General features: G+C 42.7%; 2 protein-coding genes and 2 non-coding genes across 6 annotated transcripts in view; 1 reads left to right on the forward strand and 3 right to left on the reverse strand.

Moving 5' to 3' along the window:
- EIF3A (eukaryotic translation initiation factor 3 subunit A) overlaps positions 1 to 14,392 on the reverse strand; it is a 28,277-nt gene extending 13,885 nt beyond the window's left edge. Inside the window, exons 1-12 of the mRNA XM_040070850.2 lie at positions 14,253 to 14,392; positions 10,460 to 10,650; positions 10,122 to 10,258; positions 8,508 to 8,671; positions 7,255 to 7,454; positions 6,552 to 6,760; positions 5,887 to 6,058; positions 4,809 to 4,913; positions 3,954 to 4,052; positions 3,166 to 3,282; positions 2,593 to 2,778; positions 171 to 518 (exon numbers count right to left, since the gene is read on the reverse strand). Coding sequence (XP_039926784.1) covers positions 171 to 518; positions 2,593 to 2,778; positions 3,166 to 3,282; positions 3,954 to 4,052; positions 4,809 to 4,913; positions 5,887 to 6,058; positions 6,552 to 6,760; positions 7,255 to 7,454; positions 8,508 to 8,671; positions 10,122 to 10,258; positions 10,460 to 10,650; positions 14,253 to 14,301 — 1,977 coding nt within the window. The 5' untranslated portion in view covers positions 14,302 to 14,392. The remainder of the gene's footprint in view (positions 1 to 170; positions 519 to 2,592; positions 2,779 to 3,165; positions 3,283 to 3,953; positions 4,053 to 4,808; positions 4,914 to 5,886; positions 6,059 to 6,551; positions 6,761 to 7,254; positions 7,455 to 8,507; positions 8,672 to 10,121; positions 10,259 to 10,459; positions 10,651 to 14,252) is intronic.
- Positions 3,473 to 3,605, reverse strand: LOC120756236 (small nucleolar RNA SNORA19). The gene has a single exon (XR_005702090.1). It is a non-coding gene; the product is annotated as a small nucleolar RNA SNORA19 (small nucleolar RNA).
- LOC120756237 (small nucleolar RNA SNORA19) lies at positions 4,224 to 4,347 on the reverse strand. The gene has a single exon (XR_005702091.1). It is a non-coding gene; the product is annotated as a small nucleolar RNA SNORA19 (small nucleolar RNA).
- Positions 14,393 to 16,587: 2,195 nt separating the features above from the next.
- Positions 16,588 to 25,909, forward strand: DENND10 (DENN domain containing 10). Of its 3 annotated transcripts, none has more exons than XM_040071694.1 (9): positions 16,588 to 16,673; positions 17,174 to 17,370; positions 18,465 to 18,544; positions 20,085 to 20,233; positions 20,420 to 20,531; positions 20,909 to 21,009; positions 22,104 to 22,211; positions 22,757 to 22,851; positions 23,519 to 25,909. In XM_040071694.1, the coding sequence occupies exons 1-9, from the start codon at positions 16,628 to 16,630 to the stop codon at positions 23,693 to 23,695; spliced, it is 1,065 nt and encodes a 354-aa protein (XP_039927628.1). In that variant the 5' UTR covers positions 16,588 to 16,627; the 3' UTR covers positions 23,696 to 25,909. The 3 variants fall into 3 exon arrangements, with proteins under 3 accessions (XP_039927628.1, XP_039927629.1, XP_039927630.1); XM_040071695.2 differs by having other exon boundaries at positions 16,591 to 16,673; positions 17,154 to 17,370; XM_040071696.2 differs by lacking the exon at positions 16,588 to 16,673 and adding an exon at positions 16,818 to 16,963.
- The last annotated feature ends 496 nt before the right edge of the window (positions 25,910 to 26,405 follow it).

Here is a 26,405-nt window from a genome sequence, read left to right on the forward strand (position 1 = left end):
AGGTAATAAAGGTCCCACCCAAACCCAGAACTAAAGTTTACTTACACTGTCTTGTTTTAGAGAGACTGTAAGACTGGCTGCAGTACAAACCCATGAAATTCAGGTAGCCCAGCAACGTAACACTGAAAACACAATTAAACAACTCCCCGCTGCAACAATAAATTCCCTACCTCAATATCAATATCTTTGAATGCTTTGGCTCCCAGTTCAGTCTTCTTAATCTGCTCCAAGCGCTCGCGAACAGTTTTCTTTTTGATCTGCTCATGCTCCTGCAGGATCCGCTCCTTCTCCCTCTCCTTTGCCTCCTGGCGCAGCCTCTCTTCCTCAGCTTTCCGGACTTTTTGCAACTCTGCTTCCCGTTGTTCCAGCTCTTCCTTTTCACGCTGGATGTTCAAACTTTCCAGGCGCTCCTTTCTCTCCTCTATGGTTTGACGGCGCGCAAGGATACGCTGATGCTCCTTCCGGGAATTTTTTAGGAAGGCGGTGACTGCCAGCTGATGTTGTTCTTCCTTCTCTTGCTGGATTTAAATTAAGAATAAGACAACGATGTAAGCAGCCCCTCTTCAAAAGGCAGTAAAAGCAAAGCAAATGCTTCTCAAGGAAAGTGCAATTCTATTCTCCAAACTTGCCAACTGAACGGAAATACAGCTGTAGTGGCAAATCTAATCATGCATCCAAGTGGCATCCAAGGCAGTACCAACTGCCCAGAAGCATGTGCACATGGAGAGAGTTGTCTGTAGAAGACAGTATTATATTTTGTCCAAAAATATTGTACACCCAGATGTCATTGATATGGAACTCTAACTGCAATGGGTGTGTGGGCCAATCTTGTTTCTCTCTGTATGTGTTTGCAAGCGTATCACATGTACTGTACTTCACCAAAGCTGCTTTGTCTCTTTAAGGTTTTGTTATTTTCCAAACACACTAATAGAAGAAAAAAGTATCCTAATTGACACAAAACACCGTTCGTCAGATGATAAAAAATAAGTCAACAATTTAAACACTGTATTTAAAACCATATTCATTACCTTATTAAAAACACTAGGCTCCTAGATGCCAGAACACAGAGTGTTCCTTCAGCAGCCTTCCCACCCCCAGCATTCCCCAGAGCACCCCCACAGCTCTTGGGGGACATTCATGCTGCACACATGAGCGGGTGTCACCGTGCCAGCTCAGGGAGCTGCTCATTTCCATGAGTCCAGCCAAACACTGCAGCCCAAATCAGCTCCCCACAGTGCCCCAGCCACGCTACCCCTGAAATGTGAGCACCCACTGGGATATTTTTAGTAACCTGTCACTTCTAGGGCATTCAGCAAAAACATTGAAACATCCATACTTTGCTGCAGATCTGTACACATTTAAAGGTAAATGGAGGTGCCAGAAACACAAAAGTAAAAAGCTTTAGACAAATTTAATGAATTTGTGAATTATTAGATATGTGACAAATAAAAATCTTTTAAGCACCTGACAAAAGTGAAAAGTTTTGACCTGAATAACGAAGGAAAGAAGGATATCAGCTTGTTCTGTAGCTTCTCTAACCACACAGATTGATATTAACCTTGACACTGTTCTCTGATTTTACAAGTGTAATGGCCACTAATAAGTTAAATGAGGATTTATGTCTTATTCAGCTACTGAGTGTCAAGTGCAAGACTAACTGCCATTTCTATCCACAAATGTATAGTTACAGCACATCTTTTTCTTTCAAAATGACAATCTAATACCAATCACTAATGAAATCTTTTAAAGGGAAAACCTATATAGAAATATTTCTACCTTAAAAACTATAAAACCACTTCAAGCTAATGCAAGGAAGTGAGCATTAGGTGTCATGATATAGTTGTACTTTCTGCATTTAGATTTTCAGAATATTACTTCACATTTCAACCTGTCGAGAATCTAACATGGACATGTTGTTATCAGCCTTTTTTCCCTATGGAAAAAATATCTGGTGTGTTAGCTATTAAATCTTTCATAAACTTAAAACAAATGAAAAAATTACCACTGCTCTAGTAAAGGAAGTGAAGGTTTAACTTGCCACAGCCGAAACATGCTGGAGATTTGAGACTGATTTACACCTTGCTGCTACAGAGCTCAGGAAAACCTGAAATGTGAGTCTGACCTTGAAGCCAAGAGCCCCAGGGAGGAGGAAAGGAAGTGACAAAGACAGATCAGTTCTTGAGCTGTGGAATTTTGTTTTATAAAGTTACAGCCAAGGTTTTTCACAACAGCAGCTTCTCCAGGAATAATAAAATGAAGCACGCTCTTGGATTTTCAAAAATGCATGCAGAAGTTTAAACAAATCCTACTTCTTTAGGCTCACATATGGGACAGTTATTATTTGTTATATCCTAAACCGGGTATTTGCAAGACTTAAAACTTTAAACTCAAGCCTCTTGTGTATATTTTGCCATATTTTAGTTATGATCAGAAACTAACTAGCTGAGTGCTTTCAAGAATGACTTCTTTAAAAGCACAAAAAATTGACCACCACTAAGCTGAAAAAAAAGGAAGTAAAATGTACATCTGAGAAAACATGTTCATTAAAATATAATTTTTGTCAACATTCTCACAAGACTTTAAATGACTTACCATTAAGTGGGGAGGCTTAATGACTGCAAGAGCCTTAGCCAGAGCTGAGGACATGGCAGTCAGCTGGTTTCTGATCTGCTCAGAAGGCATGCTCTGCAGCTGAGGGCCCAGTGGAGCATCCTCTCTAGTACAGTAATTCAAATCTGAACCAAAACTCAACGTCCGAGTTGTGTGATCAAGGCGAACCTTTGCAAAAACAGAAAAAAAGGAATAAAAAGGATTGCATTTTTAATTGAAAAATTTCTCTGTTGCTCTGCCCATGAGTCAGAGGCTCTAAGCAGAAATTACTTGAAAAATTTTGCCATACCACTCTATGAGAAATGCCAAATTAGTAGGAGAAAAACAGCCCTGTCATGAAGGTTTGTTTTACTTCTGTGGTTTAGGAAAAAACAAACCCAAACAATAACAACAACAACAACAAAATCACTGGAAGAGGCTGAACTTTTAATGATTCAATGAAATGAGCACTGAAAGACAAATCACTCTTGCCTCTTCCTCTCATTTCCTTTTCATCACATGCAATACCCATGAACCCAGATATCCCTGCACACAGAGTCTTTCTACAGCACTCACCTGTAAGTCACAATGCCTGGCTGCATCCACGATACAACGCTCCAGCTGGAAAGCATCCACAAAAGGAACCAGGGTACACAGACGAGCAAACTCAATGCTTTGATAAATCTGGGCCACCTGAATGGGAACAGAAACATTAGGTAATTTTCCTCAATAAAAAGAAAATCGGAAGTCGTTGTACAGGCCCTAAAGTTAACCCGCTAAATTGTCAACAAATGAATGTATACATATTAATGCAGCTGCAAATACTGTTTGAGGATTTTATTTCTGTACTGTAGTCAGATTAAAACCCCTTCCTGAATGGCTGCTTTGTATGAAGGAGACTGGCAGCAGTAACTACATCCAGCTATGCTGCTAATTAGCCTTCAATGATTTATTTAGCACACCAGAAATAACACTGCTCATCACTGGTAACGAAAGCAGGTCAATGAAATGTGCATTTTATAAAAAGCTTAGACACAAATAAAAAAGAAAGTAAAAACCAAAGTGAAATACTCCCCTCCCCGACCTTACTCCACAGATAAGTTTTAAGAAGCTTGGTAGGTAATGAAGAGAATCTAAAGAAGAGACTACACCACCGTACCCCACAATCAAGTATAGCTGCTACAGCTGTATTTAAATGATGCACAAACTGAAGATATGGGTTATGTATTAGAAAAATGTATGTGAAGATCAAACAGTCTTCTATTTGATAAAAAAAAAATACTTCGGCATTAAAGGTTCCAACTGAATCTTCCCCCAAAGTATATTCTAACTCACTTAGGAACATGTATTATCTTTACTCATACCTGCTGCAGAAGGCGAAGGATGGTGTTGTTCTGCAGGTGAGGAATGTACAGCTGAAGTTCAGGTTCCTTTTCAGCTTGGTCCTTCACCCAGTTCAGAACCTATCAAAAGTCTGAAAAGTTACTCTATCTGCATTGACCTGTACAAACTTCAACATTAAAGTAACATTTCTAGTTTATAGCTCTTAAAACAAGAGCACTTCTGTCCAGACACTGTTTCACTGAAGTGCATCCTTTGATCAGAACACTTAGCTACAAAGGAGAGCTGAGAGCTTTTGTATGAAGGCGACTGACAGTACTGGCAACATTTACCACACTGCTAATTTACCTTCAAGTTCTTTTTAGCACCTCAAATATCTTTGTTCTCACTATCAAAGAAAAAGAACATGATGTGCTTCATCAACTGCAGAATTTACACTAACCTAATCAACAGCTCTCACATTATTCTACCTCCCAACACTCTACCTTTTCATAGTAAAACCAGTCATTGGTCCATCCTTCCACTCAGCACACAACCCACTTGCCAGCATATGCCCACGTCTGCACACAGTTCTTATTTTGCACCTTTAAACAAAATTAACTCAGTACGTCTCCACCAACAAAACCTTCTGATGCGTTCCCACCTTAGGGAGCCCTCTGAGGACTGAATTTGCACCCAAAAGACCTGAGGGAATTTTTATTCTATTTCAATAACCTAGCTTACTCTATCGGATGTCATGCCACCTCACCAAATCAAGGCTACTACTGAAAAATCTGGCAATAAAAAAAGCTAGTTGATATTTACCACAAATCAATATTGAAATAACAGACTATTAGTCAAGACAAATTACTACACACACAGAGCTACAAAAAACTTACCTTGCTGACACGGGCACTCAGCTTGAGGGGGTGAAAGTCTACTTCAAGCCAATTGTAAAGTTCTTTCACTTCTGGGACAACATATTGCACTACGTTGAACCTGACCTACAGTCAACAAAAAAAATCCAAAGATCTCAACATAAATACAGTATTAACCAATAGTTAATGCTTTAAGAATTTCATATTCAACAATTTAAACAGGCAACAGATTTTTTTTAATACAGGAGACTATGTGTTTTTAATTATATTCTTAACTGCAGTGACAGTAATTCTACACTACATCATTTAAATGTAGTTAAAAATGGAAAAGTAGATGAAAAACAAACAAGTTAAACAGACTAGAGTACCATCCTCAGCCATTTCTAAGACACAAGCCTGCTACAGAAACATAGGCCCATATCCAAACTAAAACCACACATCTCTGTTCATGATTAAATTTCTCAAGACTTAAATTGTGGGTTTTCCCAGTCCAGGCAGATTGGAGAGGTGCTGCAAGAGGAATTAATTCAAACTGTAAAATGAGCTTTGAAACTAAATTTTAGATATGAGTGCAAATGACTGCAAGAAATTCAAACATTCTCTGAAAATACCCATTACTTGAAGTCTAATTTGTTTAGGAGCTTTGGGGGAGGTCTGAGGATAGATAAATCCAACATCCCTTCAAATTAAACACAAGGAAGCTTTCATAATCACTTAGATCCATATGGTCCAACATTTGACATCTGGCTTGTGCTTATCCAAAACACATTTAAAACAGAAAAATAAGCACTTGGTTCAGTTAATTACACACTTCAGAGTTGGAAAAAAACCCCAGAGTTCTAGATCACAGCACGTTTCAGACCCCTCAGTGTTTCAAATCAATATTTGCTGCTTGGGTGACATAAAAGACTACACTGAATCGCACACAAGCATTAATTATCGCTGCCATTTCCAAACAGTCCTTGTGAATCTGCAATTAAGTCCCAATTAACCATACAGCTGTTTTAGCTTTAAAACTGCTGTCCCACAGCAAGGCACGGTGCTCTAGAAGAACAGGAGTCAGCGTTCTGAAGCTGCTCTCCTGAAGGCCAGGACCTACCATGTCATTGATGAGGCTGGCCCGTGTAGGGGGGGCCTGCAGCCCCAGCAGTGTGGCCAGGCGCCGCTGCTTCTCCACGATGATTCCATCCATATCCAGGAGACGAGCAATATCAGTTCTCTCTGGAGTTATTGGAATGGACAGGGTGGCCAAAAGGACTCGGGTGGACATCCTGGTGACAAAGCAGAAGCGCAAGAGATGAACTGCTAGGGCACACTTACTAATTCCCGTTCATGTACGTGCCAGTTCAAGAGAGGAATGAGGTGCATCCATGATGCAGAACTGTAAAAACACCAGAAATAACAGAGGAGACACCAACTACACCATGAGAGGAAATGGTGAAATCTTGTGAAGAAAATACCACCACTCAGAGGAGAAAAAGAAAACAGACCCCCAGATCTTTATTCACTTGCACGTCTTCTCAGTCAGTAAAGAGAAGGAAGCTTAACTAAGGTGACACTAATATTCACAATACTTACACTGCAGCTTTGTAAAACTTCCTCCTTGCTCTAGATTTCTTTTGAGGCAATTAGTACTGGCCAATTTAGACAGAGCTGCTCACAGCCATACATGTCATCTGCTTCTTTTGGGGTACAATTTAGCTTATTTTTGAACCTAGGGGGTTAAAAACAGATTCTAAGATCACAGCAAGTATCTTTCCCCACCTCTGCATCTCCTCTTGTGTGAGATTCTTTCGCATTTCTCTCGATAAGTGATATAGGCGGTGAAGGGTGGATGCGTGAAAAAGCGCATTTCCTGATTTCCAGAAGACAGTTGAAACTTTGTGATAGTAATTTGCCATCAGCTGTGGTTTGGGGGGCTTCTTAGACAGCGCAAATAGTCCGTGAATATCTTCCACTGCTTTGAAAGCTTCCTAAAAAACCCCAAAACAACCAAATACACTGCTGTTAGGAAGTTTTCTGCAACACCCAAAAAAAGGAAAAATATAAATTCATTAAAGGTTATAAGACTATAAAATATTTAATACTACCGAAAGCTGCGACCTTCAGTTTTGTCAGCTACATCAAACGAAATACTTCTTTCCTAATAAATTATTTGGACATACTCCATTAACTATCTGCTCAGAATTTGCTATTTTTGAAAACATGTTTCATTCAGATATTCAAGCTACAAAACAAGCTGGGAGGGGAACCAAACAAAAAAAATCTCCAAAAGTTCTTACCAGCAAAACTTGGTTTGAAATGCTGTACAGGAATACCAGACTAAGCATTCAATATTCTAGCTATTAATACTTTAGCTCTTATCCTTTCTTCACCTTGCTGCATGTACCACCATGAGACATGAACAGTGTGGAGCAGATTCTGGAAAGGCTGCAGGCCAAGCATGATGGGGAGCCCTGCTGCATACCTGCCACAGCTCCATGCTGATAGCACTGTCCAGCTGCACCAGCCTGGTCTCCAGGTGCATGGACTGGCTGTCAGGGTTGTTGAGGTTGATGGCTGTGCTTTGGTTGTGGTGCCTCTGGATCTGCCCCAGGTGCATCCGCAGGTTATCGCAGAGCTTGCGGAACTCCGCTTTCCGCGTGTACTGCAGGCAGAACTTGAAAGCTGCGAAAAGGAATAATGTCAACAAAAAAATGTTCACTAGTGGTGACTTCATGGTAGTTCTAAATGGGATTCAAATATGCAAATCAGTACACTTGAAGAGCCTTCATTTGCAGTCAAAAGACATCTCAAACATGATACAATCTGTCACACATAATGAGTAAGTGACAATGCAGAGCATTTTCATCTTGACCTCAAACGATGAAGATGTTTCTACATAATTGAGCTTAAAGAGCAAAGGGAATACTTTAAGTCTCTTTAAAATTGTTCTAATTTATGCAGTGATTCCAGCTTTTAGTCTGAGCTAAGAGCACACAAAATCCTGTGAAGGGCACGAATTCATGTTTTGGCTTTGTAAAATGTAAGGAAAAAAATTCTCAAGTCATTTAAATACGGTAAAGCCAAATGAAGCTTTCAAATGACTCGAAATGACACAGACAAAAACCCTGTCATTAATCCCAAAGTTCTCAAAAGCTAGTCCTTGTTCTGTCTTCTGCAGATAAGCACAACACAAGTGCAGGAAAGAGGTCAGAAGGGATGGACTGTAGAGGAGGATCAAGACCACCCAAAACCCATGAAGCCTTCCAACCCATTTCCAGAAAGATCCAGAAGAACAGATGGAGCATGAGAACTGATTTGCATAACAAGTGAGAAACTTACCTATGAAAAGGTCAAGCCTAGGTGTGTGTACACCCCAGGGCCCTGGCACCCCCATCAGCTGGATCAGCACTGGAGTGAAGACTGGTGATTTCTCTCTTTTTCCCTCCCATTCTTTCTCTCTAACCCTCTCCTTAATTCTCTTTAACTCTCTCTTCTTCCACTCTATCCCTTTATCCTAAACCACTGCCATGTGCTTATACTGGGAAGTCAGGGACTAACACACCAAATTTCAAGCCAAGAGCGTCACTTACTACTAAAACTTTGTAAGCTTTTGAGGACCCTCTGATTCCTGTTGTTCCTTTCGACCACAAGCATCTACAAATCCTGGATGTTTCACCTCCCCTTAAGGGGGGACACCACATCATAATAGTTGAGGTTTCCATCCTTTGCACCTACCTTGCTGTGCAATGTCATGGTACAGGCGCTCTACTCGAGAATTATTTCGGAGAAGATCCAAACACTGTCTATAGGATTCCCACAGAAATTTAACCCAGGGTGTCAAAAGCAGGCGGTCAGTACGATCCTGAGTGTCTTCTCCACTTACAGCACTCAAAAGAACACTTTAGTCAGGGCAGTGGGGTAAGAAAAGAGAAAAAAGAGAAGTGGTTTATTCCCTACAATTCTCATCAACTTTCTTATCAGGTTCTAAGATGAGACTGGACAAATCTGAACAGCTAACTGCTCCTGAATGGCCTATTGCTTATTTTCAAACTGGTCCCTCAGACTGCTCTCTTTTCCTTTAAAGGATGTAGATAATTATTTCAAACTTTTATGTTTCAAACTTTGGCCACTGCATAGCCCACTGACACGTTCAAGCTCCAGAGGTAAGACATCAGAAACTTGTATCCACCGAAGGAAACTAACTCCAGGATTTTCACCTTCCCTTTCCTAGCAGGGAGCTGTGTCCTGTACCTCTGCTAGAGTCGAGTATCAGTGTCAATGCAGACACTTTAGTACTTGTTGACACTTCCCTTTTAGTCACCAACACTGCTGCCAGAGTTCACTTCATGCTGACATGTGACACAAGTGCTGTGTTATGATCCACACACATCAGAAACCAGAATACTCACATTAACATTTCAAATCCCTTACAAATTCTGACATGAAAAAGATGCTTAAATATGTCAGAAGTAAGATATGATAATCTTGCATTTAGAAATTCATTCCCTCATCACAGGAATATAAGACAGGGGAAAACATTCCCAAGATACTGAGATCAATTTAGTGCTATGGCCCACGTGATCCCTTTCTGTTGAACAATCCACTCAACATGTTAAACACAAAAACCCATCTTGCCTGAGTCCTCACTTGTAAAATTCTTTTGGAACTGTTTTTAATATAAAGTATCAACCCTTGTAACTCTTTTCTGCTGCACCATTTCCAGTACTAATTTGCATCCTTGGGTACTACATACACTATTAAACACGACATGCCACCAGTGCTCTTCCTAACAGATCAAGAGGTCAATCCAGCAAAAAAGCATGAGAAGTCTAGAAAACAGGAATTAAAAAAACACAAAGGAAACTGTGCTTGTTTGGTTAAGAAGTGTGATTGAAAAGATCCGTTCTCTAGTCCTCTCTTACAGAAAGGAGAACAAGGAAAAGAGAGGTCAGTCAATCTTCACTGTTTAACTGTTAGTGGATTCCTCTGTAACAATTTCAGGCACTGGAAATAACATGAATGGCACTGCCCCCCCGTCAACATACGTCTGTCACCTCCTCTTTTTTGCATCCAACTTCCACTAGAGAGTTTTAAAGTGGTGACCCAACTCCCAGAACCACTCCCACTGCATCTAGATTTTCTATCCCTTACTGTTTGCTTTCTTCACTTTTCTTTATTCAGACTTAGGATTTAATTCAATGTAAAATTCCTGCTTTTATCTCTTCCCTTAAAACCTCTAGAACACCACTAGTATTCAATTTCAAGTCTACCACATATATAGCTCAGCTTTGTGAATGAAAATAAGGATACTTTCTCTGAATTGCTACGTTTTAAAGACAGGCTGCACACCTTTCTGGAGTCTGAATGTTATCCAAGTCTTCTATGTCCAGTACCATCTGCTGGGATTCTTCCTTAGCTGCTTCTGTTTTCTCTTCAGCTAATTTTAAATAGGCTCGAACAACATCCTCCAAAGATTTGATGTTAACCTACACCAAAGGCAAAAAATGGGAAGATGTTTCTACCCACAGCAGGCAACAAATCTTTTAAAATGTAACCACTATAAACCCAAGAACATCTAAAAGGCAGGTTAATCCTAATTCAGGATAAAACAGTTACTTTTAAATTATACCAGTTGACAGATACCATGCTTGCTATAAATAGGAACAATAAAAAATCAAAAGCCATACCTGCTGGCAAATATTCTTGTACTGGTACAATCCTTCCTTTGCCAGGTGACTCTTGCGCAGATCCACGCAGAGCTCCAGGTACTTCAGCATAATTGGCTCGTGGATTTTCTGCCATGTTCGGTGTTTCTTACTTTTCATAACATCATAGAGAACATCAAGGGCAGGCTGCTTTTTGCCAACCTCAAGAAATTCTGAAAGTAAAGTCTCAGTTAGCAAAAGACTTACACACCAGAAGATGCATGTTGTATGCTTAACACAGGAAACATACAGAATTTAATCAACTCTACCCAGAGGGCATTGATGGTTTGATTTACTTGGCCAGATCAAAAACCCTGGCAACTCAGTGCCAGTCGCTCAATGACATAACTGGCAAACAAATGTTACCCAGTAAATCTACATGGGAGTGCTAGGATAGCAGAGAAGTCCCTCCAGCCATCCAGGCACGACTGAGCGCTTCATACATACAAATGTGTATGAATGCACATATCCAGTTTTAACCACCCCAGAATACCCACCAGGAAGCTTGTGGGTACAGCACCTACCAAGGGCATTTAACAAGGTCCAAAACACACCATGAGTGTGCCTGAAAGTCCTGGTCTCAGGTGGAGGAAGAGGAGGAAAGAAAAAAACTTCACTCAGCAAAGTTGCTCTTTTGTTGTTTTTAACTCTTGAGTGGTTTAATGTTTACAGAAGTTATACCAAAAGCTGCTGCAGTTCAGTTGAAGGGTCAGGCACTCTTAAAATCAGCCTTGTTGCTGAAAGCAGTGCCCCATTTATTCATCCCTGAGCAGCTGCTTCTATTAACAGGAGCTCTCAGCATCACAGCAACTCCCACCTCTGATATCCCACACATTCTGCCTCGCACAAAACACAGCTAAGCACCCACTGGAAACACTGAGGCAGCGACCCACATACACACAGACCCTGCTCTGAACATACTCTGCACTGCAGGGCAGTGGCAGAAATGAACATAGAATGGGAAGCAAACAGGTTTAAAAGATAAGGGAGGTCAAGTACAATCGGTGGGAAATGTGCCTGTTCTTAAAGGCTGAGGGGTGGAGTCAATACTTCTCATGAAGTACTTTGGAAAGCACTCACTCCTAAAGAAATCATGGCAGAAACTATTAAAGTAGGGGCCTGCTCCAGGGGCTCAGACATCAGACAGAGCTTCCAGGTTTTGGAATCTCAAATTTGAAGTTAAACATGGCAAAAGGTTCAGACTGAAAGCAGCAGAGTGGTTTTAATTTAAGGACCACAACAGCTCATATTCAAGGCTCAGTTTATGTAAATAATGAGCTGGCAGAAGATGAGCAAGTTCCTTTCTAAAGAAAGCACTGTGATACAACTGAAGATAATCAAAGTTACGGTGTGACAGTATCCAGCAATACTTTACTCACCAAGGGAATTTTAATGAGGCAACCCTCCATCCCATAATTTACATTGCTATTCTATCTCAGAGCTGCTTTTGAGGCAATTACTGCTCAGCTTTACATTTTATTTATGAAAATAAATTTGAAAGGCAAGTTTAATCCTGCAACAATGCCAGGGCACTCCAACCACATTGGTCGGTACCCAACTGGACAAAGCACAAGATTAATTTATGTTGTTTTGAAATTTTTAATTAACTCTGGCCAAGCAGGTTCTTACAAGTAAGTCAAATAATTAAGGCTAATTTAAGAGATACTTCAGAAAAAGCACAAAAATGAACCTGAAGAATCAAATACAGCACACAATGCCATGCTTTGCAGTAGCAGTAGGAACTGTACCTTATGGAAACTCAGATCTGTAAAATACAAATTGTAAAACTGAGTCCATAAGTAGCTGTAAGAGTTACCTTCTAATAGTTTTGTTCTTTTATACTACTTAAAATGCTAACAGGTATCCAGAGTGGCAACTGAAGCTGTGTTCAAGAACCAGCTGATACACATCAACAATTCACCTACTGCTAACCCGAAACACTGAATTAAGCTCAGTTTTCAATCCGAGAAAACATGTCATTACAAGAGGTGACAAAGATGTCATATGCTTTACAGTATCTCTAATAGTGAGCAAGCTTAGTATCTGCAACAATAAAACACTTCTAAAGTTGCATTACCTCCCTGAGTACAAAGCAATGCCAAATATTTACATTAGCTGAGGGTTGGCCTTGACCTACATTTATCAATATAAAAATGTTTTTCTTACATATCTGTATACACGTAAAATCTTTCATGCTCTTCCAAACATCACCTCTATATGAAGTCACTGAGAAAATGAAGTGTTTCTGATGCTCACTTGAGCCTTAAATATAAAACACACCCCAAAACTCTGGAAACTGCACTGAATGTCCCCATTTGAAATGTCAGTTTAACATTAAACTGCTTCCTGCAACACAGTCTGCCTGAAGTATGACTTTCCACCCTTTATTATGCTTGGCTGTGCTAAGATTGAGCCCCTGCAGTTTGTAAGACTTGGCACTGCTTGTCATGTTTTCCATTCAGTCCCCTGAAATTCAGGATTGCCAGCATCTGTCTGGAGAAACACCCCCTTCAGGTCCCACCCTTCAATTCAACTCCACTCCTTCACTTCAACATAAACTAGCAGACTTGCAGAGGTAAGAAATGTGAACTTAAATAGCAGGAAAGCATCAATAATAATAATGAGCAGTTTAAAATCAATACTCCAGAAATATGACTTGCACACCAAGTACCACTTACTCTACCCAAGAATTTGCAAGTATAAATAAAGTTTATACATAATGGTAGGTGCATCTTTTGCAGTGAAAGGACTGATACAACATATCTTCTTCATCCTTGAATGCTGATTGGAGCTGATTTTATCTTTCATCTTTTAATCTTTGTGGAAAATATTTTTACAATGAATTTTTGATTAAAAATTTTGAGGACGTGCAGTACTTTCACATTTTCTTGTTAGTATACTAAGTACTTGAACAACGCACAGTCCCCAGACCACAGAGTCTCTTTTGCTGTCATTTCCAGACCCATACATCATCTGTAAATTGTGGATGTCTTAAAGCGTCAGCTTGCCATTAGCCCTATGACAATGAAGGGTCTAAATGGCCTTGCTAAGGGCTTAAAATAGGATACTATAAAAAAACAGAAGCGTCAAAGCCATATGTTTGACCCGAAATGAGCCAGCTGATAAATATAACCAGTCCAGCTCTTATGTGGCAGTCAGCAATTGACGGCTACAGCACTGAATTGTCTCCTTTAGTTGGTCTTCCAGGGGCAAACCAGTATTATCAGTCTGTGCAGCAGCGAAGGAGTTTTACCATCTGCGTTCTCACCGGAGTCATATGAAGGACGGGATACAACACACGAAGCCCTCAGCGCCCGGGCTCAGCCCGGGTTTGAGATCACCCCGGCAGGGCAGCGCGGTCCGGCCCGCTCATGCCCAGCCTCGGCCGCCCCAGCCCTCCGGCCGGCTCGGGCCCGCGGGATGAGGCCGTGCCGGCCCCGGCCGCCGCGGCTCCCCCTTCGTCCGGAGGCGGACATGGGGCCCAGGGGAGCGGGAGGCGGGGCCGGGCCCGCTCCCCGCACCCGCCGGGCCTCCCTCCCCTCCGCCATGCGGCGCGGCCGCGCCGGCCCGGCCCGGCCCTTCCCCCGCGCCGGCCGCTCCCTCCCGGGCGGGCGCTCCCGGGCGGCCTGCCCTCAGCGCCGGGGGATTCCGGGTGGGTTCTCCCGGGCGGGCCCGGCCGCGGGGGGTCTCGGGGCGGGGGCGGCCGGGAGCCGGGGAGCGGCGCGGGAGGCGACCCGGCGCCGTGTGCGTGCGTGTGGGCGCGGCCCGCACTGACCGTTCGCCCGCTTCAGGGCGTTCTCGGGCCGCTGGAAGTACACCGGCATGATGGCGGCGGCGGCGGCTCCTCACGGGGCGGCGGCGGCTCCGAGCTCCAGCCAGGCGGCACGCGCGGCCGGAAAGGGAGGGAGCGCCAGGGGAAGGGGAGGGAAAGGGGCCCGCGCGCGCCCGGACGGAGGCGGCGGAAGCGGAAACCCCGCCCGGCGCGCGCGCGAACCGCCCGGCGCCACCGGCACCGGCAGCGGAGCGACGGGGCCTCGGGACCGAGACCGGGACCTGGATCGGGATCGGGATCGGGACCGGAGCGACGGGGCATTGGGATCGGGACCGGGAGTGGGATCGGCACCGGGACCGGAGCGACGGGGCCTCGGGACCGAGACCGGCACCGGCACCGGAGCGACGGGGCACGGGATCGGGAACGGGATCGTGACCGAATCGCGGAAGAAGCGCGGGGGGAAATGGGACCCGTACCCTGAAGGGATCGTGAAACAGGGTCGTGAGGCGGATCGGGGTCGGGAGGGGATCGCGGGGCGAGCTCCACAAAGCCCTTTCTCCAAATGAGCCTCAAACGATACCGGGGGCACAGGGGGGTTTGCCGGGGGCGCTGGGCGCCGTGTGAGTCGTTCGCCTGTCTCGCACACTGTTATTATCATCGTTCTTACTGTTCGTTTTCTTAAGCCATTGCTGTTTCTAGTAAATGGTTCTTAAACCAGCCCGTGATCTTTACCTTTTTGTACCTCCAATTCTCCATCCTATCGCAGGGGGAGGTGGGGGGCCCCGTGAGTGAGTGGTGCATGGTCTGGGGTGTTCGGGTGCAAACGCTAAATTGGGGAATTCTATTCCTAAACCCTGACAGACCTGTATTTTTGTAGGGTCTGCATTAAGTAGAGTCATCACTAAGGTATTTATAGTGCTGAACAAGTGCTTTTCTTGTGTTCATAAAATTAATTTAAAAGTTTGTCGGCTGACTACCTGAGGTCTGGGTCACCTTCTCATGGGTGCTGCAGGTGCTCCCATGGGGACTGCAGCTCTCCTGCCTGGTATTTACTGCTGGATTTGCTATTGGGCAGCCTGCTCCATGGTTTTGGATCTTTGAAGTTCCTGAAAGCCCTCCAGGCTGGGATCAAGATGATTTTGTATCAGGAACTGCTTTTATCATCTGACTTGTCTCTTCCTACGTGGTAGTTGAGTATATTTAATGTGTGTGCTTCGTGACTTCATGAAAATCACACGGTAGACTGCCCTTTAGTGTGTTCCCTAGTCAGCTTGGGACAGACCTGACCTTTCCCAGAGAACTTCACACGTTTATTTAGCAGCTTCTGATGCTCCTCTAGTTATCCCAGTTATTTCAGAAGTTTCTTCTAATCAGTGTCATGGTATTCCTAGAATCATTTAGGTTGGAAAAGACCCTTAAAATCGTGGAGTCCAATGTTCAGGTGCCACTGTTATCCAAACTTGCAAATGAGATCTTTACATTCTCAATAGATTTGCTGATGCATGGACTTACTCAGGAATAGTTGTTCTGCTTCCATGACTGTGCCTCAGGCCAGTCAGTCCCCACTAGGGCACAAGCCAGCCTTTATCCATGCTTCGTGGAAACACAGGGATGTCTGTTTTTTGGGTTACTCAGGGTACAGCTCCTGGCCGTGACTTCAGGAGGTGGTCCTCAGCAGCTCCTTTTGTGTAACATTTCACATGAACTGTGCCCCATGACTTAAGGAGGGCTGCGGAGATGATGACGGCAATGGAGCTCCTCACTTTTGGGGAAAGGCTGAGGGAGCTGTTCAGCCTGGAGAAAACTGAGCAGGGATCTCATCTAGCTGTCACTGTCTGAAGGGAGGTGTCAGAGGATGGAGCAGGCTCTGCTCGGTGGTGTCCAGCAGTGGGACAAGAGGCAACAGGCAGAAACACACGGAATTCCACCTGTACACGAGGAAGAACTTCTGTATTGTGCAGTGACCACGCACTGGAACACTGCCCATGGCGGAGTCTCCCTCACTGAAGATGTCCAAAAGCCATCTGGACACGCTCCTGAGTGCCGTGCTCTGGTGACCTGCTTGAGCACGGCGGTGGCACCGGCTGAGCTCCATGGTCCCTTCCAGCCTGAACGATCCAGGGATTCTGTGACGCAGACAACAAAAAACACACGTTTTCCCCAGACCGTTTTCCCCGTTACCGCCGGAGAAGAGGCGGGCGGCTCCCGGCGCAGGAAGCCGCAGGGAGCGGGCGGGCGGGCGGGGAGCGCTCAGTAAATGGCGGGGGGGCGGGCCCGGCTCGGCGGGCGGAGCGGGGCCGTGAGGGCCGGGCGGGCCCGGCTCGGCGGGCGGAGCGGGGCCGGGCGGGCCCCGGCGGGCGGAAGGCGGCGGAGCGAAGATGGCAGAGCCGGAGGCGCAGCTGCTGCGGGCCGTGGGGCTGATCGGTGAGGGCCGGGGGAGCCGGGCCGGGGCGGGGGCGGTGCCGGGGCCCGGGGCGGTGCCGGTGCCCGCCGCGCTGAGGCCGCGGGCCCGGGCGGTGCCGGCTCTGCCTGTTGCAGAAGCCGTGCGCAAAGTCGGCCGAAGTGTCTGAAATTGTCGGCTTCCGAGGATTGTGTTGCGAAGTCAGAAATAGGGAATAATCGTAAATAAGCTGGTCCCGGTGCTTGTTCCTCTATACCGTGCTCATGTAGAATGCGCGTTCAAACTTGGGTGCTTCTCTGACTTCGTGAAGCAGGTCAAGAATGGAGATTTATTGATGCTTAAAAAATAATACCTGTATCAGAATTCCTGCCTTAAGGCTTAAACTGTAGTGGCAGAACTGGATGTCTAGGGTCAGGGTAAAGTGGAATATTAATCTGAATCCAGGAAACAAACCTGATTAACCCATCAATTTACTTCCTTGCTGCTGTTTGGCATTCTCACAGTGAACATCTTTCCACCATAGAAAAAGACACCAACGGAGATGCTTTGTGGGTTTGGTGTTATCCGTCCGTAACAGCTGAACTGAGGACTCTGTTGCTGCGAAAGTGCTGCCTTACAGATGAAAACAAATTGCTTCATACGTTTGTATTTGGCCAGTATAAAAGGTCTTGGTTCTACATCACAACGGTAGAAGTTCAAGATTCTCCAGCCTTGAAAAAGGTATGGCTTGGCAGGGTTTTCAGTAGGATGCAGGGAGGGCTTCTGCACAGCTTCCTCTATGGCTTAAGCAGTGTTTTCCCCGGAAAGAAATGGGAGGAAGAGATGGGATTCGAGGTGTTGTGTGCTCACAGGTGCAGCTCTGTCCAGGTGTCCAGCCAGTCTACGTTTCATTTGGCACCCAGAGATGGACTTGCGGAATGATTGAGATATTCACTACCCAATTCTTTGTGTTAACATACAAATGCTATTTCATGCTGCTCTTTCTAGGTAATTTGCATTTCAAGTTCAGCATTTTTTTCTCTCTAAGAAGTTTGTTTCATAGTGTCCAGGATCTTGTTCCTATAGAACCTGCTGCCTTTTATCCCCCAGAGGATTGACTTTGTAGGTACTTTCTTTTCCACTGCATTGATTACTGGAAGACAGCAAATACAGTTTTATCTTCTCTCTTTTCCCTGTTACGAAAATCATTAAACTGTTAAGTCTGGTCAATTTTCATGTTTCATGCTATGTTGTTAAGTAGAAAGATAATGTGGTAATTTTGTATACCCACAGCAGAATGTTGCTTGCCTTTCCTCACTCCAAGTTAATATTTCCTATGAAGTAAAACAAAATTAAATGTCACAGTGCTGTCATGAGTAGTTGCAGTGGGAGATGCTATTTCAGGAGGCCACGTGAGCCTGGTCATTTTCTGCAGCCTTTCAGTCTTGTACTGCCCCAGCCCACAATCATTTGATTGAGGAAGTTAGGGTTTGTCGGCCTGCTGTGTTTTTTTTTCCCCGTCTCTTTCTAAATATGTTGATGCTGTCTGCCTCTGCAGCCTCCTTTGGCAGCAAATTCTGGAAGTTTCATCCCTGCTGAGGGGAAGAAAAATGCCTTTCTGTTTTTTAATAACCTCATGAGATTATAGGAGAGCAACTCTTGTGTGTAGGTTAAGCAAAAGACAGTCTGTGCTAGAGCTGAGTCACGTCAGAAGTCCTCTGTCCACGCCATTCCCGCAGTTAGGGACTTGGAGCCTTGACAGTGAAGTGACCAAGACTGTTTGTGTGGGGTCATTATCTGAGCTCTGTGTGTCTCTGTGGCTGTGTCATGTGCAGGTGACCCACTTCTCCATTGTCTTGACGGCCAAAGACTTCAACCCAGAGAAATACGCAGCCTTCACCAGGATCCTCTGCAGGTCTGTAGAAAAGCTGGCCTGAGGTACTGCTGTGTGCATGCTTATATCTTGCCAAAGCAAAAGGTTGAATTCATTGTGTTGAATTTGTTCAAACAAATTGCTGGAAACTCAGTCCTACAAATGAAATCTGACGATAAAAGTCCTTGATCTGAGCTTGTCGCGTTCAGAAAGCGTTGGGTGAATGTCAGATGTTCGTTGGGGTTTAGTGTGTGTGTTCTCCAGACACACACCACCACCCCCCTCACACTCATTTTCTCTGAGAGTATATTCTTAAAAAGTGTAAATGTTTGGGAAGATGTCAGGGCTGGACTTAAAGGTCACCATGTGTATGGTGAATGACTTGCATCCCTCCACAACATCTTTGTAAATTTTGCTTGCAGATCCTCTGAGCTAATCACAGAACCCAGGGATGTTTTTACTTCTCCTATAGGGAAGTGAGAGCCCTCTTCCCACCAAAAAAACTCGTTTCCTTGTCCTGTTTACTCACTTCCCTTCATGTCCCCATTCTCATGCTCTCTCTCTCTGCTGCTTATTTTGCTTTTCCTTCAGTTTCTGAATTAGTTCAGCCCCAGTTCTTGATACCAAGAGTATTCTATGAGATTTTGCAGCTAATTGGATGCAACTGTGAGGTTATTGTGCTCTTGGGACTCACTATATATAATGTAGAATTGGGAATGCCTTCAGGCCTACCAATTCTGCAGGGTACTGAAAAACTGAGATTTGTTATTTTTTAGTGATACATGAAATACTTAGATCCACTGTGGATCATATATCTGCTGAATTACCAGCTAATACTTCCTCTCAAATCTAGAATGGATTCTTCTAAGCACGATAATAATTGAGTTTCAAATGGGATGCAGCTTTGTGCTACAGCTAACATGGAAAATGTGTAGTTGACAACCTCAGTGCTATTCCTGAAATATCTTAAACTGTAAGATAGGTTACAGCATCTCTCTGCTTCCTGGAAGACAGCTGACATGAAGACAGCATGGGTTCTCTCAGTGTGTGCTTCTTCTGTGTCATTTTGGGTTTTTAATGAGTATCAAGGACATGTTTGTATTTTTCTTTCATCATTTAGCAAAGAGTAGAGAAGAATGGCAAAAGATACTTGGATAAAAACCTAAAAGCTACCTAGTCATAGTCTGCATGTAGTAACAGGAGTTGCTGTGGTAGGTGCTTTTTCATTCAGCAGACAGCTTTCAAGTCTGCAAAGAATCTTTTGTCTGGACACCTGCCTACACCTTTGGGCTGTGCTTCTATCTTAGTCCATGTTGGTTTATTCATAAAATAGAAAGCTGAAATAAAAATACAGGGTTATTTTAAATTCTAAAAGACAGACGTGTTTGTGTGCATGTGGGAAGACTTCCAGTTTAGTATTTAAAACCTCAGCCAGGTGTCCAGATAAAGAATTAATGCCAGCAATACTGGTATTTATGATACTGATGTTTAATTTTTTATTTTTCATATATATATATGTGTGTGTGTATATATCGGTGCACTGAATGCAGTTAAAATACCAGGCTCTCTTCTTTTCACACAGAATCTACTTGAAGCATGGAAGTCCAGTTAAAATGATGGAGAGTTACATTGCAGTCCTTACAAAGGGCATCTGCCAAAGTGAAGAAAATGGATCCTTCCTCAGCAAGGACTTTGATGCTCGGAAGGCTTACCTTGCTGGCTCCATCAAAGGTTAATCTCTGCCAGAGTCTCTGCTCTCATTTCTTTCTTACAGCCTAAAATACCATCTTGTTTTCATGTATGATTCAAGCAAACTGTGCTGATGCTGTCACTTGTGCTGTTATTATTAAGGTTCTTCAAAAACATGATAATATCATCATGTATATCTTCTATAAAATAATTTTCACTCTTTTCTAGATATAGTGTCTCAGTTTGGAATGGAAACAGTTATTTTATATACTGCACTGATGTTAAAGAAGAGAATTGTAGTGTACCATCCTAGAATAGAAGCCATCCAGGAATTTACCAGGTACTTTATCAAGTCTTTCCTTCCCCCCCACCCTCAGAAGTCCCATAAATTTTGAATCTTCATTGAGAAAAAAACCCCGTATTTTAAGGAAAAAAAAAATTATTTTAAACCTGTTTATAGAAATTCTCCTGAATCTCTCTTAAGGTTATGTATGTTGCTCAACTCAGAGAAATTTAGTGGTGGAATGAGTGATAAACTCTGCTTGTACTGACAGTAGAAATCTCTACAGTTCATATATATTTATGAATATATATTTACCCCTCAAATGAGACGTACTGATAATTGTTCTTTTTCATGGCATGTAGTTTTTACTGTGAAGCTTTAGTTAGTGTAAGTAAAAATCTACTGTGTCTGAAGTTGCACCCTGATCTCCTTAGGACTTTGCCAGCTTTAGTGTGGCATCGACAGGACTGGTCAATTCTTCATTCATATGTGCATCTAAATGAGGAGGAACTGGAAGCCTTAAAAGCCTGCACAGGTAGTGATAATTCATTAATCAAAAATACCAGGAAAATTCAATTTTGGCTTCTGTTGCTGCCAAGTTTTGCACCAGGGAACTTTGGACGGGAAAAACGGTTATTTTGCTGTTAATGCTGTTGATCAAAGTTAAACATCATTTTCTTTGGGAAAGGCAAACCAACTAAACAAGTATGTGGGAAGATAATTAGTTAATCTGGTGGCTTTGGGTGGATCCATATCAGTCTATCCCTAATCACAGGGATGTAAAGCAGCCTTGAGACTTTTTTTATGCTTTGATTGGAGGGATTGAAAGTTTTCCTGTTGGAGAGAAGCAGCTCACTTAGATAAGCTACATTTTTTCCCAGCTTCTACACATCACTAGTAACAGAATGTTGTTTTGTTTTTTTTTTTAATTCCTAACTCTGAAGTCCCAGACTTCTCTTTCGATGTCAGTGAAGTCTGAGGCTCCTAAGCACAGGTAAACTTTACCTGTAGCAGTTTGGTCTGTGTGACACAGTGCTGTGTGTGCATAGTGCTTAATGCATAATCCAGGAACAGGCCATTGCTTTATGCAGAGGTTACTGTGACACGTCATGTGGCCATTAAGAGGCTTCTTTATGCAGAATGTGAGCAAGGAGACCACTCAGCATTTCTACAGCTCACTAAGCATCTTCCATGGAGAAAAACTGCTCCAAGCTTGCTCATCTGACATGCTATAAATAAGAAAATCTGCTGGGTTCATTCCTCTCTTCCAGTCTAATACTGACTTCGTGACAAGAGGCTCCAGAGTGGAGATTTTTATAATGAGAAAGTTGCAAATGAGTAATTTTAGTAGGAAGGTAGGAAGAGAGTTTAAAATTTCAGATTGAGAACTTGGCGATATTGCTGTAGTGTTAGCAGTTAATCCATGCTCATGGCAGTTTTAGAAGTCAATTTCTGAGCTCCTTGGAAATGAAGCATCTGCTGAACACTTGTTGAATGACGGATAATATCAAGAGAGCAACTTCCTGGTTCCAATGGGTATTGTGTCAAATACTCTTAGAACAGACTTTAGGACAGTGACTTTTGGTTTTATTTATGAAGAACCTAATCTTGCTCAATTCCGTGCTCCAGGTTACATCGCTGGATTTACAGACTCGGAAGTGAGCAGCAGATCAGACCTCTATGATGTGTATGTGAATTTGGCAGACAGTGAGATTACAGTTTCACCTGTAGTAAAAGGTTGGTTGCTGTTTATATCTTGGATTTAGAGGCAGTTTATTCCACGGTTGACAGTAATTGCTCAACCTTGCTGTAGGTCAAACAATCTTGATCCTTCTTTCTTCCATGTTTTGAAAAGTCAATATATAAGTTTCTGTCTTCATTTTATTGCCACCCTGGAAGACTGGTTAAAGTTGGACTTTGGAAAGATGTGCTTTGTTTTCCAACAAATGCACAACTGAGATTTCATAACATCCATGTTAGACATGGAAGAAACTTTCAGCTGAATGATACATGAGTTTTTAGAAAAACATGGCACTAAATACTTGAAGACTGGGGATTATTTGAAAGAAAACCTTGCATGTTGCTTATCATCTTGCTCCTTATCACTGCTTTGGGCCACTTCAGAAGCACTGCCTGTTGATACCAGGTTATTGCCTTTATCAGCAGATTTCAAATGGCAGTCATGAAAAGATTCTTCAGTTTAGTGTTTTATTCATATGCATTTTTAGGTATCACAAAAAAAGGTGATTTTACGTGTGGTGTTTTGTTTGTTTCTTACACAGAGGCAATGACAATGGGAAAACTTCACAAAGAAATTGGACAGCTAATTGTTCAATCTGCAGAAGATCCAGATAAATCAGACAGCCAAGTCATTAAGGTTAATATTTTATTTTTAAATCTAATTAACTTCTATTGCTAAATCTTGGCAGAAGGAGGGAGTAGGAGGAAGAGTGTCACTGAGAATCAGTCAGTCTCTTCTACCTTCTGCCTTTTCACAAATGAGCATTTTTATTTATCATGCAGGGTTTTTAAGGATAACTTACTTAGTTTACAGTATCTCTTGGGTAACTACATTGCTGAAGAAAGGTCAGAAATTCTGTTGATTTTAAGACTGGTTTCCCACTTTTATTCCACAAGTCATGGATTTTGTTCAATGCTGTCTCAATAGTATTGGCAGTACCTTGAAAAAGTCCTACTAAATATGGCTTCTTAGCTATAAAACCTGATTTTTATGATGATGGCATTTTATCACTCCCTTCCCCATCTAATATTAGACATTTCACAACTGAGTGACTTAGTTACAGAGCTCAGTAAGGTCAGGAGAGGAATGGTTGTGCTTCCTTTATCCAGTATGGCACAACAGTGGGCTGAAGAACTGTTACAAGATAGCCTTGAAATAAATACGGTCTTTATTTTAAATGAGCTATTTATTTGTCAATCATTATTTCCATTTTTTGTTCTGTATTGATTGTTTTTTACTGTATGTGAAAACCTTGTAATACCTAATACTATATTCATGATTGCTTGTTTTTCTGTTCCTTAAGGACATTTCTCTGAAGACAAAAGAAATTTTGGCTACTTTAGCCTCACTTACTGAAATTTCTGATGGCAATGAAAAACCAACCCTTAACGCTGAGGCCCTGAAACAAAAGAGATTTCCACCAGCCACAGAAAACTTCCTTTTTCATTTAGCAGCTGCTGAACAGATGCTCAAAATCTGATTTTGATGCACTGCAGTGTTACGGACCAATTCTGAAAAAGCTGTCTCTGCCATCCAGATAGGTATACCTGGTATTTTATGTGAAAAACTAAAGGTAGGAGTCAATGTCCTAGTTACCATGATGTAATGCAGAATATTGGAGCTTGACTGGGAACATACGGAGACGTATTTGGGAACATTCCTGGTGTCATTATCTCCCCCCAACTCTAACTGTGTACCCATGGCTCCTGTATTTCACACCACAAAGCGAGTGGATGTACAGGTAGCACAGTGTGTCCAGGCTGTGGCAGACATCAGTGTAGTGGCTGTTTGTCCTGCACATTCCAGAGGCTGGACAGCTCTGACTTGTCTGCCTGGGGTCTGGAACATGGCTGCAGCACAGGAGCTGTGAAGCCAGCACAGCTGGGATGTGCTGATCTCTGCACAGGGACACCCTGAACATGCAGCTGCTCTCCGTGCTCCTTCTGGGCTTCCAGGGGTGTCAGCCTGTCAGATGCTGCTCTTGCTCTGGACTGCCTGATACCTGGAAATCCCAAATTAAATGGATGAGTTCTCTCTTTCTACTTGAAAGTGTCTAGGTGTGAATAAAGGATGTCTGGGAAAATCTCATGTGGTAGCTTTAGTATGAAAAGGAAGGGATATTTTGAAGCTCAGGTGTGAGTTGAGCACCTCTTTTGGACTCTTGCCTTAGAGGTTTTCCCCCTTTCACTCCGTCCCATGGCTCTGATGGAGGGATGAGATACAGGATTATTGTGCTTGAAGTGGGGCTTCCTAAGGGGTCATGGACAAATGCTGCCTTACAGCTGGAGTCATTTAAGAAGTTGTGGGGGCTCTCAGCTGAGAAGAGTCCTGGCCATTCATTCCTGATCCACGTGAGAGAAAGTCAGATCAAAGCCTTATGCACAGGAATGCTCAAATGGCCAGGTGCAACAGGTGGAGCAGCAGCTTCTTGAATGACTGGAGCTGTAACACAGGTACTGTCTGATGGTGCTCTGTGTAAATTAAATCTAGATGGAAATGTCTGAAGTCATAGTGGAAATTGGGAAAGAGTTTAGAGAACATTAAAATTTGCCTACTTGTTTGGTTGCACAGCCATTACTCAAGAGTGGTGGCTTTTTGTTTGTTTGGTTTTGTTTTCTTCTACTGAGCAGCCTGAAACTTAACTGCTTTACAATCTTCTGAGAAGAATTTAGAGTCTGTAGGGAAGTGCTCTGAGCCAAACAATCTGTATTTGTTCAGAAATGTCCACAACAAGTCAGTCAATTCTGCAGTAGCACTTTGTTATAAGAAGAAAATAACCTTTTTCCTGGCCTTTGTACAGGTATGCTGTAGCATGTGGTTTTACATAGAGATTTTATACTTATGATTAAAACTTTAGTAACCAATATTTATATTGCTAAATAATTGGATGCTTGCTATTCTGAAACTGGTAGAGCTCATCAATAACCATGTGCAAGCAATATTGGTTGGAAAAAGACTTGTCCTTTTGCTATGTATGATACCTTAAGGAAATCTGTTTTAGAATGTGATTAAGGAATGTGGCATCTGTGTATACAATGGGTGGTTATTACAGTCAGGAAATGAAAGTGCTTCAGAACAATCTCCTATTTTCAGGGGTGTAAAATTCTGCTATAAACACTTAGTCTAAAGTTTAAATTCTGAACACAGTAGCATGTAATTTTCTTTTAACTTCTGAGAAAAATACTGCAACTGCCTTTGTTTACCTGTAAGTGCTCTACCACTTCTTTCCCCATTTGCCCATTAATGGTTTTTGTTAATGGTTCTTTAATATTGCTGCTTCTGTTTTGGGACTTACAAAAGTTGGATTAGGCGAACTGCAAAACTGTGCTGAAAATTCTGTTCAGGGCCTACTTTAAAGTCCACTGAAATGGAATTCATACACCAAGGAAAACCTGAATCTGCTTCAGCCAGCTGTCTTAACACCACAGTGTGACAGAGAAGAAATTCCCACTGTTTCTTAGTAACAAACTGCCTTAAGGCATATCTAGAGACAACCACACAAAGCAGAGGAGCTCAGTTGCAAACTAAACTTTGAATTCCTGTTTTGATTTCTGTTCTGGAAATGTTTCAGTTGAAAATCTCAGTGTTGTATTAGCTCTCTTGACGTTTGTGCAACACAGATGAAATACAATTTTGCACTTAAGGAACTGGACTCATAGCATGCTCATGCCTATTAAAAAATTCCTGAACAGTCTACCCTTTAACTTATGTAAATTTATTCTTGAATAGTTGTGACTGTGAAGTCACAGATGCTTAGCTGTTAGTTTTGCAATACTGAGATTGAGCTACGGTTTGGTCTCTAGGTTGGAAATGTTCAAACACTTCTGTCACTGCTGATTTTGTCATCAGCACTGTACAAGATTTATTGGCCTCACTCAGCTTCAGTGCGTTCAAAGGGTTGTCTTCATGTTTGTGCATTTTCTTAATGACTTTTGCCACTGTTTCTTTTCAAAAATGTTTAAAATAAAATAGAAAAATTGGCAAGGTCAGGACAGGGAAATAATTCTACTTCTCGCTTCCCTTTCCCGAGGATGCACACGAGCACACTGTGGGTACAGTTGCTCTTTGGCAGTCAGATGACATCCTTTCTTCCTCCTAGAAGCAAAGGCTGTTTAAAATGGGATTTTTATTCATACCTTTTCATCTTACTTCCTTTCTGTTCTTGGAGAAGTACAAAATGGGGACTGGTT

The sequence above is a fragment of the Hirundo rustica genome, chromosome 8, assembly GCF_015227805.2.
Source record: "Hirundo rustica isolate bHirRus1 chromosome 8, bHirRus1.pri.v3, whole genome shotgun sequence".
NCBI lineage: Eukaryota > Metazoa > Chordata > Aves > Passeriformes > Hirundinidae > Hirundo > Hirundo rustica.

Coding starts and splice junctions, on each gene's coding strand:
- DENND10 (XM_040071694.1), top strand. CDS start 16,628: ATGGCAGAGCCGGAGGCGCAGCTGCTGCGGGCCGTGGGGCTGATCG. Junction 16,674..17,173: donor GCGGGCCGTGGGGCTGATCG/GTGAGGGCCGGG, acceptor TTTCCACCATAG/AAAAAGACACCAACGGAGAT. Junction 22,212..22,756: donor AGTTTCACCTGTAGTAAAAG/GTTGGTTGCTGT, acceptor TTTCTTACACAG/AGGCAATGACAATGGGAAAA.